The sequence below is a fragment of the Rhodotorula paludigena genome (assembly GCF_050403205.1).
Source record: "Rhodotorula paludigena JCM10292 DNA, Rt_paludigena_JCM10292v1_ctg2, whole genome shotgun sequence".
NCBI lineage: Eukaryota > Fungi > Basidiomycota > Microbotryomycetes > Sporidiobolales > Sporidiobolaceae > Rhodotorula > Rhodotorula paludigena.
In genome coordinates, this window is record NW_027481456.1 from 248,648 (window position 1) to 260,942 (window position 12,295).

The 12,295-nt window shown below is 65.7% G+C and overlaps 5 protein-coding genes across 5 annotated transcripts; 3 read left to right on the top strand and 2 right to left on the bottom strand.

The window, feature by feature from the left end:
- Positions 1-2,043, bottom strand: JCM10292_004383 (uncharacterized protein; the record flags this gene model as incomplete). Its single annotated transcript, XM_076645718.1, has 6 exons — positions 1-585; positions 652-1,182; positions 1,240-1,706; positions 1,780-1,820; positions 1,879-1,940; positions 1,999-2,043. The coding sequence occupies 6 exons, from the start codon at positions 2,041-2,043 to the stop codon at positions 1-3; spliced, it is 1,731 nt and encodes a 576-aa protein (XP_076508588.1).
- A 1,237-nt stretch (positions 2,044-3,280) lies between these two features.
- On the top strand, positions 3,281-4,251 carry JCM10292_004384 (U6 snRNA-associated Sm-like protein LSm4; the record flags this gene model as incomplete). The annotated part of the gene is made up of 7 exons (XM_076645719.1): positions 3,281-3,283; positions 3,343-3,384; positions 3,456-3,554; positions 3,639-3,689; positions 3,771-3,797; positions 3,877-3,991; positions 4,160-4,251. The coding sequence occupies 7 exons, from the start codon at positions 3,281-3,283 to the stop codon at positions 4,249-4,251; spliced, it is 429 nt and encodes a 142-aa protein (XP_076508589.1).
- A 115-nt stretch (positions 4,252-4,366) lies between these two features.
- JCM10292_004385 (uncharacterized protein) lies at positions 4,367-6,402 on the bottom strand (the record flags this gene model as incomplete). Its single annotated transcript, XM_076645720.1, has 5 exons — positions 4,367-4,753; positions 4,818-4,903; positions 4,970-5,080; positions 5,151-5,630; positions 5,703-6,402. 5 exons carry the CDS (start codon positions 6,400-6,402, stop codon positions 4,367-4,369), a joined length of 1,764 nt encoding a protein of 587 aa, XP_076508590.1.
- Positions 6,403-6,892: 490 nt separating this feature from the next.
- Positions 6,893-9,035, top strand: JCM10292_004386 (glycosyltransferase family 49 protein; the record flags this gene model as incomplete). The annotated part of the gene is made up of 6 exons (XM_076645721.1): positions 6,893-7,700; positions 7,768-7,955; positions 8,037-8,216; positions 8,299-8,480; positions 8,563-8,809; positions 8,934-9,035. The coding sequence occupies 6 exons, from the start codon at positions 6,893-6,895 to the stop codon at positions 9,033-9,035; spliced, it is 1,707 nt and encodes a 568-aa protein (XP_076508591.1).
- A 1,051-nt stretch (positions 9,036-10,086) lies between these two features.
- On the top strand, positions 10,087-11,780 carry JCM10292_004387 (guanine nucleotide-binding protein subunit alpha; the record flags this gene model as incomplete). Its single annotated transcript, XM_076645722.1, has 8 exons — positions 10,087-10,234; positions 10,314-10,719; positions 10,832-10,960; positions 11,022-11,063; positions 11,135-11,282; positions 11,348-11,453; positions 11,534-11,634; positions 11,709-11,780. The coding sequence occupies 8 exons, from the start codon at positions 10,087-10,089 to the stop codon at positions 11,778-11,780; spliced, it is 1,152 nt and encodes a 383-aa protein (XP_076508592.1).
- Positions 11,781-12,295: the final 515 nt, after the last annotated feature.

The window sequence follows — 12,295 nt, forward strand, 5'->3', positions numbered from 1 at the left end:
TCAGGCCTTGACCTCGGGCTTGATTGCCTTGTCGTCCTCGTCGTCTAGGTGGATCTCGACCTTGTCGTCACCGTTGGCCTGGGCGCCGGGCACAATCCGCTCGACGCCCTCTGCCGCGTCTGCGCCCGCGTCGCCGCCCGAGAAGCGCTTGAGCCTCTCCGAGATGTGCTCCTTGCTCTCCTGCGGCCACGCGCCGATCCCGCTCTCCGCACCCTTGGCGGCCTTGCCCGCCGCCGCGCCGCCAGTGCCGGTGCCGGTGAACGTCGCCGAGAACTGCTTGCGGTTGTACGGCGCGGGGCGGTGCGCCGGGTGCGAGAAATGGCAGTCGGCGCGCGTGCACGCCGCGCCGTACCGGCACGGGGCCTGGCCGCCCGCGGGGCTGTCCCACGGGTGCACAAAGACGCAGCCGGGGCGCGTGCACGCCGCGCCAAACTTGCACGGCTTGGAGCCCGCGCCGGAGAGCTCGGTGGGAGGGGGCGCGGCGCGCATGGGAGGAGCGGTAGGGGCGACGGCGGTGGTGCCGGACGAGACGGCCGAGGGAGGGTGGGTCTTTTGCGCGCGAGAGACGTGCGACTTCGGGCAGTCCTGCGGTCGCGTAACAGCAAGAGCGTCAGCGCGGGGTCGTCAAGTCGCAAGAAGGGCTAGACGCACCGGGTCCTCGCACTTGAGCTGCTTGTCGCACGCCTCGCTGCTGAGCACCAGCCCGCTCTCCTTGGTCGCGCACGGGCTCGGGTGCGAGAACGAGCACTGCGGCTTGGTGCACTCGACGCCGTGCTTGCAGATCTCCTCCTTGCCCGGCTTGCTCGGCAGCACGACGGGCGGCGTCGCCGGCTTGCCCGGTGCCCCTCCGCGCGGCCCTCCTCCTCCTCCTCCTCGCGCAAACGCAGGGTTGAACGCCGGCGCATTCGGGTTGAACCCGCCCGCCGGGCCGGGCCCGCCGCCGCTGCCGCCGCCGCCCTGCTGCGGCCCGCCTGCGCCGTTGAAGGCGCCGGGCGGCGCGCTCCACACGTTCTGGATGGCGGCCATCGCCTGCGCCTGCGCCATGGCGTTGGCTTGTGCCTGCGCCATGACGTGCTGCGGGAGGCGCTGCGAGAGCGGGTGCGCGGCGAGGGCCGGGAAGGGGATCTGTGCGAGGAGCGAGGGGTGCGCGCCAGAGAGGATGGCGTTCACGGCTTGCGTGATCTGCGAAAGAGCCGGTCAGTCGACTCGCAGAGTAATAGGCAGTGAAGGAGCACGCACAGCATCGAAGGCAGGCTGGGGCATGCCCGTGTTGTTGACCGGGCCGAGATTCCGCCCCGGCGCAAACTGGGGGTTGTTCCCGTTCACGCGGTCAAACAAGCTCTTCCCTGCGCCCGACATGCCCGCCCACTTGGGTCCCTGCGGACCGTCGAAGCGTGCGCGCTGCCCCTGACGCCCGTCGCCCGCCCCGTCGACGTCTCCCGCGCCACGCTTGACGCCCGACACGGCGGCGCCAAACACGTTGCGGTTGCCGCCGCCGATGGGGCCGGGCGGACGCGCGGGGATGCCGTTGCGGCCTGCTGCGCCCGAGGGCCCGGTCGGGGCGGAGGGAGCGGCGGGCGCGCCGGAGGAAGAGGAGGACGCGGTGGGCTCGGGGTAGTGCTTTGCGACCTCTTCGAAGAGCCACGAGACAAACGAGGCGTCAAAGTCGCCGCCGATGAGGTCGGACAGCTCGGACGAGATTTGGTCTGCAAGAGTGAGTGACGGGTGAGCTTGTGCGTGAGGCGGACGGGACGGAGCCAGGAGGAGCAGGGGACGGACCGGCCGTCTTGCGGTTGCCGAGCATGACTAGACAGTACTCTCTGTGTAGATTGAACGAGTCAGTGCAGCCCACGGCAGGCAGTGCGGGAGAGTGCGCACGCCATGACCGAGTCGTCCTCTGTGCTCCACCCGAGCTGGGCGAGCTTGGTCTGGATGGCAGCCTGGTGGCGGGGCCGAGTCAGCAGGGGGTTCTGCGCGGGTGTGCAAGGGGGTGCGCACCTGGAGGGCCTGTCCCTGGGGGCTCGAGGGGACAATGTCGGGCATGTCGAGGGTGCGGAGCGATGAGGGAGCGTGCGAGGTGGCGGCGGCGTGGGAGGCGGTGCGGGTGGTACGGATGGGGAGCTGCTGCTGTGCTCTACTCGGCTGAGTGCTCGACTGCGCTCCTCGAGAGCAGCGGGTGCGACGAAGGCGTTCAAGTGGCGCACTCGCTCTCGTCTTCGCCGTCAAGCACACGTCGCCTGCTCCCAGAAACAGGATGTAAGCAGTCGACTGGGTCACTGGACAGCCAGCACGCTTCTCACCAATTCCTCTCCCCTACCGCACCCGTTCCCTCTCACCTGCAGGGCGCTCATCGAGGTCATCGCAAACGACCGTCTCGGAAACAAGGGTCAGCACTGCTTCCACCGAACTCCTGTCATACACAGTCGAGGTGCTGACATGCTGCACGCACGCCGCCCGCAGTCCGCGTCAAGTGCGAGTGAGCCACTTCGTCCCGCTTCAGCTCCTCTCGTCCTGCGCCGCAGCCTCGCATGACATGCTGATGCGCCAAAGTGTTGTGCACGACAGCTCGGACGACACGGTCGGCGACCTAAAGAAGCTCATCGCCGCGCAGACGGGTACCAAGGCGTGAGTGCTCGACTCTGCCCGTTCAGCCCTGCCGTCTTGTGCATGCAGCGACTGATCGAAGCCGTCGCCTACTTCACAGCGAGAAGATTGTCCTGAAGAAGTGGTGCGTTTCGCTGTCCAAAGTCTGTCGGGCGAGCCTGAGCCCCTTGACTGTTCCGCTCACTTTCGCCTTCTGCCCTGGCTCTCCCGCACTCTGCCTGCAGGTACACCATCTACAAGGACCAGTGCGTTGTGCTGTGCTCGCAGGTTGTCGAGCAGGCCATGCTGACACCTACTCACCTCGCAGCATCACTCTGCGGGACTACGAGGTGCGAAACGCGACTCCTACTGCCGGCAGAGGGTGCTGTCGCCTACCAGCGCTCTGCTGACTCAACCCAGATCTCGTATCGCACAGATCAACGACGGCATGAGTCTCGAGATGCAGTAGATGCGGGCTGGCGGGCGCAGGAGGACGAGGAGGGCAAGCTGCACGGTATTCTCCACTCGCAATCCCATTGTTGTTCAGTCGTTCTTGCCGGCGTTGCTACGTTCTCAGAAAGCACTCAACCTCCTGATCGGATCACCTGGGTGCGAGTCGAGTGACTTGACTTCTCCCCGCTCAGCGCTCATCGCCGCGACGCTCCTCTCGCTCCAGCCTCCGCTCGCCTCGCCCACCATGGTGCGCCGAGAGCTGCCCGACCTCGCGCGAGCTACACTGACGCTCCTGCACCCTCCCAGCTCCCGCTAGCGCTCCTCCACGCCGCGCAAAACAAGCCCATGGTGCGCCTCCCCCGTCTCCCTCCCGCTCCCGTCGCGCGCACACTGACCCGGTCCGAGTGACGGCCACGCAGCTCGTCGAGCTCAAGAATGGCGAGACGTTCAACGGGCACCTGATCGCGTGCGACAACTTCATGAACCTGACGCTCAAGGAGGTGTACCAGACCAGCGCCGTGCGTCCCTCTCGGACCTAGCTGGCACTGCGCGTGCTGTGAGGCTCGTAGTGCTGACTACTGTGTTCCCTTGGTAATGCGCAGGAGGGTGACCGGTTCTGGAAGCTCCCCGAGGCGTACGTGAGGGGCAACAACGTGAGTCTCTACGCCTGCGCTGCTCGTCTCTCGTGTACACCAACGAGCTACCGAGCTGATCACAGATGATGTGCCTCGCAGATCAAGTACATCCGCGTAGCAGAGAACGTCCGTCCACCTCCCTCCCTCCTCTGCCTCTCTCACCCCACCGCCCGACTCACTAACGCCCCTCCCTCCGCAAACACAGCTCGTCGACCAGGTCCAGGCGCAAGAAGAGGAGAACCGGCGGCGCGGCGTCGGGCGCGGCGGCGCGGGCGGCGGGCGCGGAGGCGGGATGGGCCGCGGCGGTGCGGGTGGGAGGGGTGCGTTCCTCGTTTCCCTCTGCTTCACCTGATTCGGGAAGAGGAGCGCCACGAGCCTGCCGACTCGCGCTGCTCCGCATCTTGCGCTCACACCGAGCGCGGTGCTGCCCACGTCCGCCTCCTCAATGCGAACGGGTGCTGACTCGCTTTCTCTGACGTAATGCACAGGTCGCGGCGCAGATCGTGGGCGCGGCGGGCGCGGCGCTGGCGGTGGCGCAGGACGGGGTGCGCGCGGCGGGCGGGGCGGCGGTGGCATGTAAAAAGCGCGCTCGCGATGCACTCGCGGCTGTACTGTACTCTATACCACCCTGCCGTTTCCACGTCGCGAGCTGAACGCTGCGTTTCGGTTTTGAGCGTCTATGAGGGAGGGTCTGTCTAGATGCGTTCTATTACCTCGCCGTTCTCGAGCCTCAACAGCCGGACGACGCTCTTTGGCTGCTCCTCCTCAAAGTGCGTGATGAGCACTAGCGCCTGTTTCTCGTCGAGCCCCTCGTCGAGCAGGCGGTGCACCTTCTCGATCGTGCCCTTGTCCATGCCCGAGAAGGGCTCGTCGAGCACGAGCAGCGGCGGGCGCTTGACGAGCGCGCGCAGGAGGAGCACGAGCGACTGCTCGCCCGCTGTGAGGTCGGCGAACGGGCGCGCGAGGAACGCCGGCGTCAGGAGCGGGTGGTCGAGCGCAGAGAGGAGAGACGCGATCGACGCGTCTTGCGCGGGCGTCGCGCGGCGGTACGAGAAGACCGACTCGAAGCCCGTGACGATGGCCTGCGGAGCGTGCGTGTGAGTGTCGTTTCTCGGGCCGTGATCAGAGGGGAGCGGCGAGACTCGCCTCGTACGCTGTCAGTGCGCCGGGTCCGTACTTGCGCGGGAAGGCGTTGAAGATCTCGGGCGAGACGTGCCCGATCTTTTCTTGCACTGTGTTGATGTCGAGGAGTCAGCGAACTGCAGCGTCCCACGCGGCACAGATAGCGCGTCACGCACGCGTCGCGGTGGCCTGCTGCATTCGCGGCTTGTCGAACAGGGTGATGTCTTCCGTGAAGGAGCGCGGGTGATCGCCGAGTACGAGCGCAAGGAGCGTACTCTTGCCCGAGCCTGTGTGCCAAAGATGCCGCATCAGTGCGGCAGAACTTCGTAGCGAGAGCGCAAGTGCAGACATGCGCACCGTTGTGCCCGGCGAGCAACCACCTCTCTCCCTCCCTGATGGTCCAATCCAGCTCCTTGAGCACCCTCCTCTCCTCCTGCCCCTCGCTCCTACGCCCATACGTGACATTGACGCCCCTCATCTCGACGAGCTTCCTCCGCCCCGCCTCGCTCGCGACCTGCTCCGCCGCGGCCGCGCGCCGCGCCTCGGTGCGCCGCGCGGCCAGGGAGCGCTCGCGCTCGCCCGCGGAGAGGAGCGCTTGGGCGGCGGACGTAGAGAGGATCTCGTCGCGCGTGCCGAGCGCGAGGGAGCGGGCTGTGGCGGCTGAGGTCGGAGACGGAGAGGCGGAGGAGGGCGTGGCGTCGGCGAGGGCGAGGTGCGTCACGAAGGAAGGGAGCGGGTCCTGTGGGCGCAGGACGAGGAGAACGCGAGGAGAGCGGGCGGCGTGGAGGTTCGAGAGGAGGGTGACGAGGAGATCCCGGGAGGCGACGTCGAGACCCGCTGCGGAGGTCGAGCCGAAAGCGTCAGTAAGGAGTCGATGCAGAGTCACGTCTGCGCGGAAAGAAGACGCACTGAAGGGCTCCTCGAGGATGAGGAGTTCAGGCTTTGCGAGCAAGGCGCGGAGGATCCTCGCCCTCCGCGTCTGGCCGTTGCTGAGCGTGATCAGCGGCAAGTCGAGGAACGACTCCATGCGAAGCAGCTTGGCTTTCTCCTCGATCTCGTGGCTCTCTGCGCCCGTCGCCTCGCGCAGGTGGTCGCGCACGGTGAGCTTGTCCTCGTCGCGGATCGAGTAGTACCGTGCCGTGTAGTCGTCAAACTCGCCGCTGCGGCCGAGGCGCGTCTTGAAGCTGACAAACTGGAGCAGGTCGTCGACGGTGCGGTCGCGCGGGCCGCCCTGTTCGGCGGGGCGCGCGACGGGCGGGAGGACGGCGAGGATTGGGTGGCCGGCGCTCGAGTGCGGGTCGAAGCGCACGTGGTGCTGGATGGTTGCGAGGAGCGCAGCGCGTGTCGGCGATGACGACGAGGGCGAGAGGATGGCCCACGCGTCCGAGTCGCCGATGGTGAGGGTGAGGTCGCGGAAGAGGGCGTGTTCCGGGTCGTTCGACGGGACGCCAAACGGGTATACGGCGGTGTTTTGTGCCCGGAAGATGGGCGGCGCTTCGGCAGATTGACGACAGAGGGCGGGAAGGGAGCTAAAGGACCGGAAGTGGTGCGAGGTGGGGGCGCACTGCCGTGACCAGGGGTGCCAAGCCGATGCGGCTCGTCGCAGCATCTTGCCCGAGCTGTTGCAAATGCAGTGAGCGGTTGAAGCTGAACAAGGAGCGAGAGCGGGCGCACCTGGCGAAGTGGGGGGAGGGAGAGCAAGAGCCGACGAGAGGCCAGCGAAATCGAGCGGGAGCAGGGACAAGCGAGAGCGGGGTGCTATGTCGAAGAGCAGTATAGCAAGCAGAGTTCGGCAGAGTCTGAGCTTTCGGGAGTCGAGGGACAGTTTTGAGAAAGACGCCGAGCGGAGAGCGGCGAGCGACGCGTCGAGGCGAGCGCGACCTTGTTTGGGCTCACGCGCACCTCGGCACGGGCAGAGCGCACAGAGAGGGCAGCGCACAGCCACGAGACACGCACACGCGCATACACACTCGCTCCGTCCCTCGTTGTCCCGTCGCTCGCTCAGTCGCGTGCACGCGCCCGCGCTTCCCTTTGATCCGCCCGCCGACGCTCCTGCACCGCTTGCACGCCCGCACACTCGCCGCAAGAGCGTGTCCGCGATGGCCCTGCATCGTCCACGCACGGCGAAGGCGCCCGCCCAGCCCTCGCTCGTCGCCCGCGCCGCCAAGTTCGCCCTCTCGCTCTACCTCGTCGCCGCCATCCTCTACACCGCCTTCTCCCTCGTGCTCGCTCCGAGCGTCTCCTACCTCTCGGGAGGGCGCATCCTCGCCCGCTCCCTCGACACCGCCCCGGATCCCGCAGACCTCCTAGCGGGGCATGCTAGCGCCGGGTCCGCGTCCCTCGCCGCAACCGGCACCGGGTCACTCGCCCCCTCTGCTGCAGCGCCGACCACCTCCAAGCTCAAGCACGCCGCCCTCGAGACCGCCGGTGTGCGCGCCGCCGACATCCGCAGCGAAGACTCGTCCGACCCCGTCTGGGCCGCCGCCGAACTCGCCGACAAGAAGGGCAGCAAGAAGCCCAAGGGCGGCTACAAGCGCCCCGCCGTCGTCATCGACGGCGCCGAGCTCGTCCACACGCGCATGCACGGGTTTGTCGGGACGGAGTGGAATCAGGACCAGATGGTCTGGCACCCGCCCCAGTCGGACCTCGCGCATTCGGGGCCCAAGGCCGACGAGGCAGCGCTCGCGGCGTACGGCTCGACGCCCGGCGAGTACCGTGCGCTGAGCGAGGACGAGTTCCTGAGCCTCTCGTTCGGGTCGAGCCTCCAGCCGAGCAAGGTCATCCCGTACTATTACCGCGCAACCGACCCCGACCGGCCAGGTTTCAACAAGGAGGACATCACCATCACGACCCTCGTCACGAGCAACCGCTTCACCGTCTTTGAGCGCCTCGTCGAGCGGTATCGCGGTTCGTCCCCCCTTCTCCCTCCTACAAGCACGTCCGCCGCACTCTTGCTGACCCAGCGCCCCGACAGGCCCGATCTCGGCAACGGTGCACGTCACGCACGGCAAGAACCCGTCCGAGATGCTGCGCTCGCTCGACAAGCTCTACACGTCGAGCCCGCTCATGAAGCAGTATGTCGACATCCACCTCGTGTACGACCCGTTCGACCGCCAGTTCAACATGTGGCGCAACGTCGCAAAGTTCTTTGCGCGCACCGACGTGCGTTTCCCCACTCCTCCCTCGATCCGTTCTCTCTTTGGCTGTCGGATGCTGACTGCGCGGCGGATTGGCGGCGAGCAGTACGTCATGATGCTGGACGTCGACTTCTGGCTCTGCACCGACTTCCGCACGCGCATGCTCGAGTCGCCCGAGATCATGCAGCGCCTCAAGGGCGGCATGGCCGCGTTTGTCGTCCCCGCGTTCGAGTTCCACAAGCAGAGCGACGGCGTCGACCCGACGACGTTCCCCTCGACCAAGGAGGTGCGTGCGCATCTCTCCGTAGTCACGTGTTGCTCCAGTCAGTAAGACAGGCCTGACTGGAGTTGAGGTTCCCCGCGCGCAGGACCTGCTCCAGCTCGTCAAGGACGACAAGATTGGCATGTTCCACAAGTCGTGGGCGCCGGGGCACGGCAGCACCAACTACACGCGGTACTACGAGGCGCAGCCGGGCGAGGTGTACCGCGTGCACGGGTACACGCACTCGTACGAGCCGTATGTCATCTTTAAGAAGGAGGGGACCCCGTGGTGCGTCGTGGCTCGAAGCGCCTCCTCTGCGCGACTACTGCGCTTGGCAGGCTAGCTAATCAGGAATCTCGTCGTCGCACAGGTGCGACGAACGCTTCATCGGGTACGGCGGCAACAAGGCCGCGTGCCTCTTCGAGCTGTACCTCTCGGGCGTGTCGTACTACGTCCTCCCCGACGACTTTTTGATCCACCAGTCGCACGCGTACGCGGAAAAGGCGCGCAAGCACGAGCGCAAGTACAACCGCAAGCTGTACACCGACTTTCGCGAGGAGCTGTGCTTCCGGTACCTCAACTTGTTCCTCGACGAGATCGAGAGCCCGAGGGCAAAGGTGCGTCTCTCTTGCAGTCTCACTTTGTTTTGTGACCTTGGCGAAGCCATCTTCCGAGCGAAGAGCGGCCCGCCTCATTGGTGTCGCTCAAGTGAGGCTGTGTGCTGACCCGAGCGGCTCGCAGAACCTCGCGCTCGAGTGCAAAAAGATCAAGGGCTTCAGCACCACCGCCGCACGGTACATCTCGGCAGCAGCCGGTGCCACGGCAGCCAAGCGGCGGCAATGATTGTATCGCTGCATCGTCACGCCCTCCTCCTCCCCCTCCCCAGCAGACACTATCCGTCCGACTTTCCGCCCTGTCCATTTGCTCCTCCCTCCTTGCGACGTCGCTGGTCGCCGTCGCGCCCCTCGCCCACCCACTCTGTTGCATCCGCACTCATCGTTTCCCACCGCGCTCACTCGTTGTTGCGCCGCATCACCTTGTCAACACTCTTTTGCGCATCTTCCGTTCCTCTCTCGCGCCACTTCGTCCTTCTTCGCATACCTATATACCCATTTGCACGACGCTCTCTGCCATGACGCCCCATCGGTCGGGCTGTCTGTCACTCCGTAGATCAGGGACGGCGGCGACGAGCCATGCCATGCGATACCCCCTCCCGCACTTTCTGTCGGGTGCTCCCCCGTGAGCGATGAGATGATTGCCAAAGAGCTGGACCAGGCTGGGGCAGGGACAGCAGCCCGGTGCGTCGAAGCGGGAAGGCGAGGGCGGGGGTCTGGGCCCGCGTGCGTCGTCGCCGCCGTGCGTCGCTGCCATGCTCGAAAGCGCACGCAAGTCTCCAGATCCTCGCCCCGCCGAACTCGTGCTTCTGTCTGGTGCGCACGCCCGTGCAGAGCGACTTGGCTCGGCTGCTCTGCTGCACTTCGCGCTCGCTCAGCTTGCGGCTGGCACCCACGACTGCGCACATCTCCCCGCCCTCACCGCCTCGCCCCCGCTTCCCGCCGGTCCTCGCCTCCGCGCCGGTTCGCTGCTCCGCCACCGCCTGTGAGCTAGCGAGCGCAGGCTCGTCGCACTTTCCGACACCGTCGCTGCGCCGTCGGACCTGCACAGCGCCGCGTGCGACTTTGCCGCTCCAGCCTCCCCGTGACCCGGGCAGCGCCGTGCAGCACCGGGAGGAGCGCGCCGCATAGACACGCGCACGAGCAGGAGACGACGGCAGCGGGTCTCTCGAGTGCACGCCGAACCGCTCAGCGCACACCGTCCCCCCCGCGCCTCACGCGGATCACCTCCACCTCGGACTCGCCTCTCCCCCTTCCACCCGCCTGCCTAAGAGCCACCCATGGGTTGCGGGTCGTCCTCGCTGAAAGACGCCGACGGCGCCGGGCCGCGCGAGGCAAAGACCGAGAAGGAGCGGTCGACGGCGATCGACCGCCAGATTGACGACGACGCCAAGAAGTTGCGGAGGGAGTGCAAGATCCTGCTGCTCGGTGCGTCGCGAAGCTCCTGCTTGTCAGTGCTGTTGCTCTGACGAGGTCGCTGACGTACACGAACCGCTCTCTCGCACAGGCTCCGGCGAGTCGGGCAAGAGCACGATTGTCAAGCAGATGAAGATTATCCACCAGAACGGCTACACGCGCGACGAGATGCTCTTGTTCCGGCTCACGATCCACAAGAACATCCTCGACTCGGCCCAGGGGCTCGTCCTCGCCATGCGCCGCTTCAAGCTCGAACCCGTAGAGGACGTCAACCAGGCCTTTGCGGACCGCATCATGGACCACCGCCTCGAGGCCGACACGTACTCGACGAGCTCGCCCGTCCTGACGCACTCGCCGACCGGGTCGAGCGGCGGCGGCAACAACGGCGGGCTGAGCCCCGAGATTGTGCGCGCGATCGACAGCCTGTGGCATGACCCGATCATCCCGAGCGTGCTCGACCGCCAGAGCGAGTTCTACCTCATGGACTCGGCGCCCTAGTGCGTCGCGCCGTTCCGCATCTGTTGGGGGTTTCAGTCGAATTTCGCTCGCGGAGTCCGGCAGCCCCTCGAATGCGGACCACTTTCTGACGCTCTTGTGCCGCGCCCGTAGTTTTTTCGACGAGATCAAGCGGATAGGAGCGAGCGGGTACGTGCCGAGCGAGGCCGACGTGCTGCACGCGCGAACAAAGACGACGGGCATCAGCGAGACCAAGTTCAAGGCGGGGCAGCTGAGCATCCAGTGCGTGGCGCTGATACTCTCGCAGGCCTTCTTCCCATACTGACACAAGTTCTGCGCGCAGCATGTTCGATGTCGGCGGGCAACGGTCAGAACGGAAGAAGTGGTGCGTGGCAGGATCATACTTCCCCCATTCTCCGCTGTTAGAATGCCTGACTGACGATCGGTCATGTGCAGGATTCACTGCTTCGAGGCCGTCACGTCCATCATTTTCTGCGTCGCGCTGTCCGAGTACGACCAGGTCCTGCTCGAGGAGAAGGGGCAGAACCGCATGAACGAGTCGCTCGTCCTGTTTGAGAGCGTCATCAACTCGCGGTGGTTCATCGTGAGTCTTCCTCTTCAGATCGCCGTGCAAGTTGAGCCGTGTCTGACGCGACCGGCGGCACGCAGCGCACCTCCATTATCCTCTTCCTCAACAAGATCGACCTCTTCCGGACAAAGATCGCCAAGGTCCCGCTCGAGCGCTACTTCAGCGAGTACACTGGCGGTGCAGATGGTGCGTGCCGTTGCCGCTTGACCGAATGCGAATTGCGGATCCTTCGCCAATGGCTGAGCTGACGCGTCGCGTGCGTGCAGTCAACAAGGCGGCAAAGTACATCCTGTGGCGCTTCACGCAGCTCAACCGTGCACGGCTGAGCATCTACCCGCACCTGACACAAGCAACCGACACGTCCAACGTGCGTTCGAGCCGGCCACTTCGGCGGTCTATCTTGCTGCTGCACCTGCTCACAAGGTTACCTCCTCTCTACAGATACGGCTGGTGTTTGCTGCTGTCAAGGAGACGATCTTGCAGAACGCTCTGCGAGACTCGGGCATTCTCTGACGAACCGTCCGACCATTGCTTCACTTTCGCCGCTTCCCAACGGCTTCGTCCCTAAGTTATCCGGAACCTCCCCAGTCCCCTCATCGCAGTGCCTCGCAGTACCCTCTCTCTTTTTGGTCTATCTGCTTCTCGTCTCATCCCGGTTGTCCGTCTCTCTCTTGCGTTGTATCCGCTTGCATACCCGTAACTTCGCGCCGCATTATGGCAACGTCTCTCGAGGAAGGGTGCCTTCGCAAGAGAGAGGGGGCTCGATGTAGCTTCGAGTTTGCTCGCCCTTGTCAGCAGCGATTGTGGAAGCGAGGTCGCGTTTGATCGCGCGTGTTGATCCTCGTCCTCGCCGATCCCGGCTGCAGCGCTGAGCTGGGTTGCAAGCGGATTAAGCGGCTAAAGTCGATCAATAGGAGCTACCACAGCAGCACTACCCCTCGTCTCGACGCTTCTCTCTGCCGCCGACCGGTGCCCTCCCCACCTGCCGTTCGTTCTGCCAAACACGCCTTGACTGCGACGGCGACGCG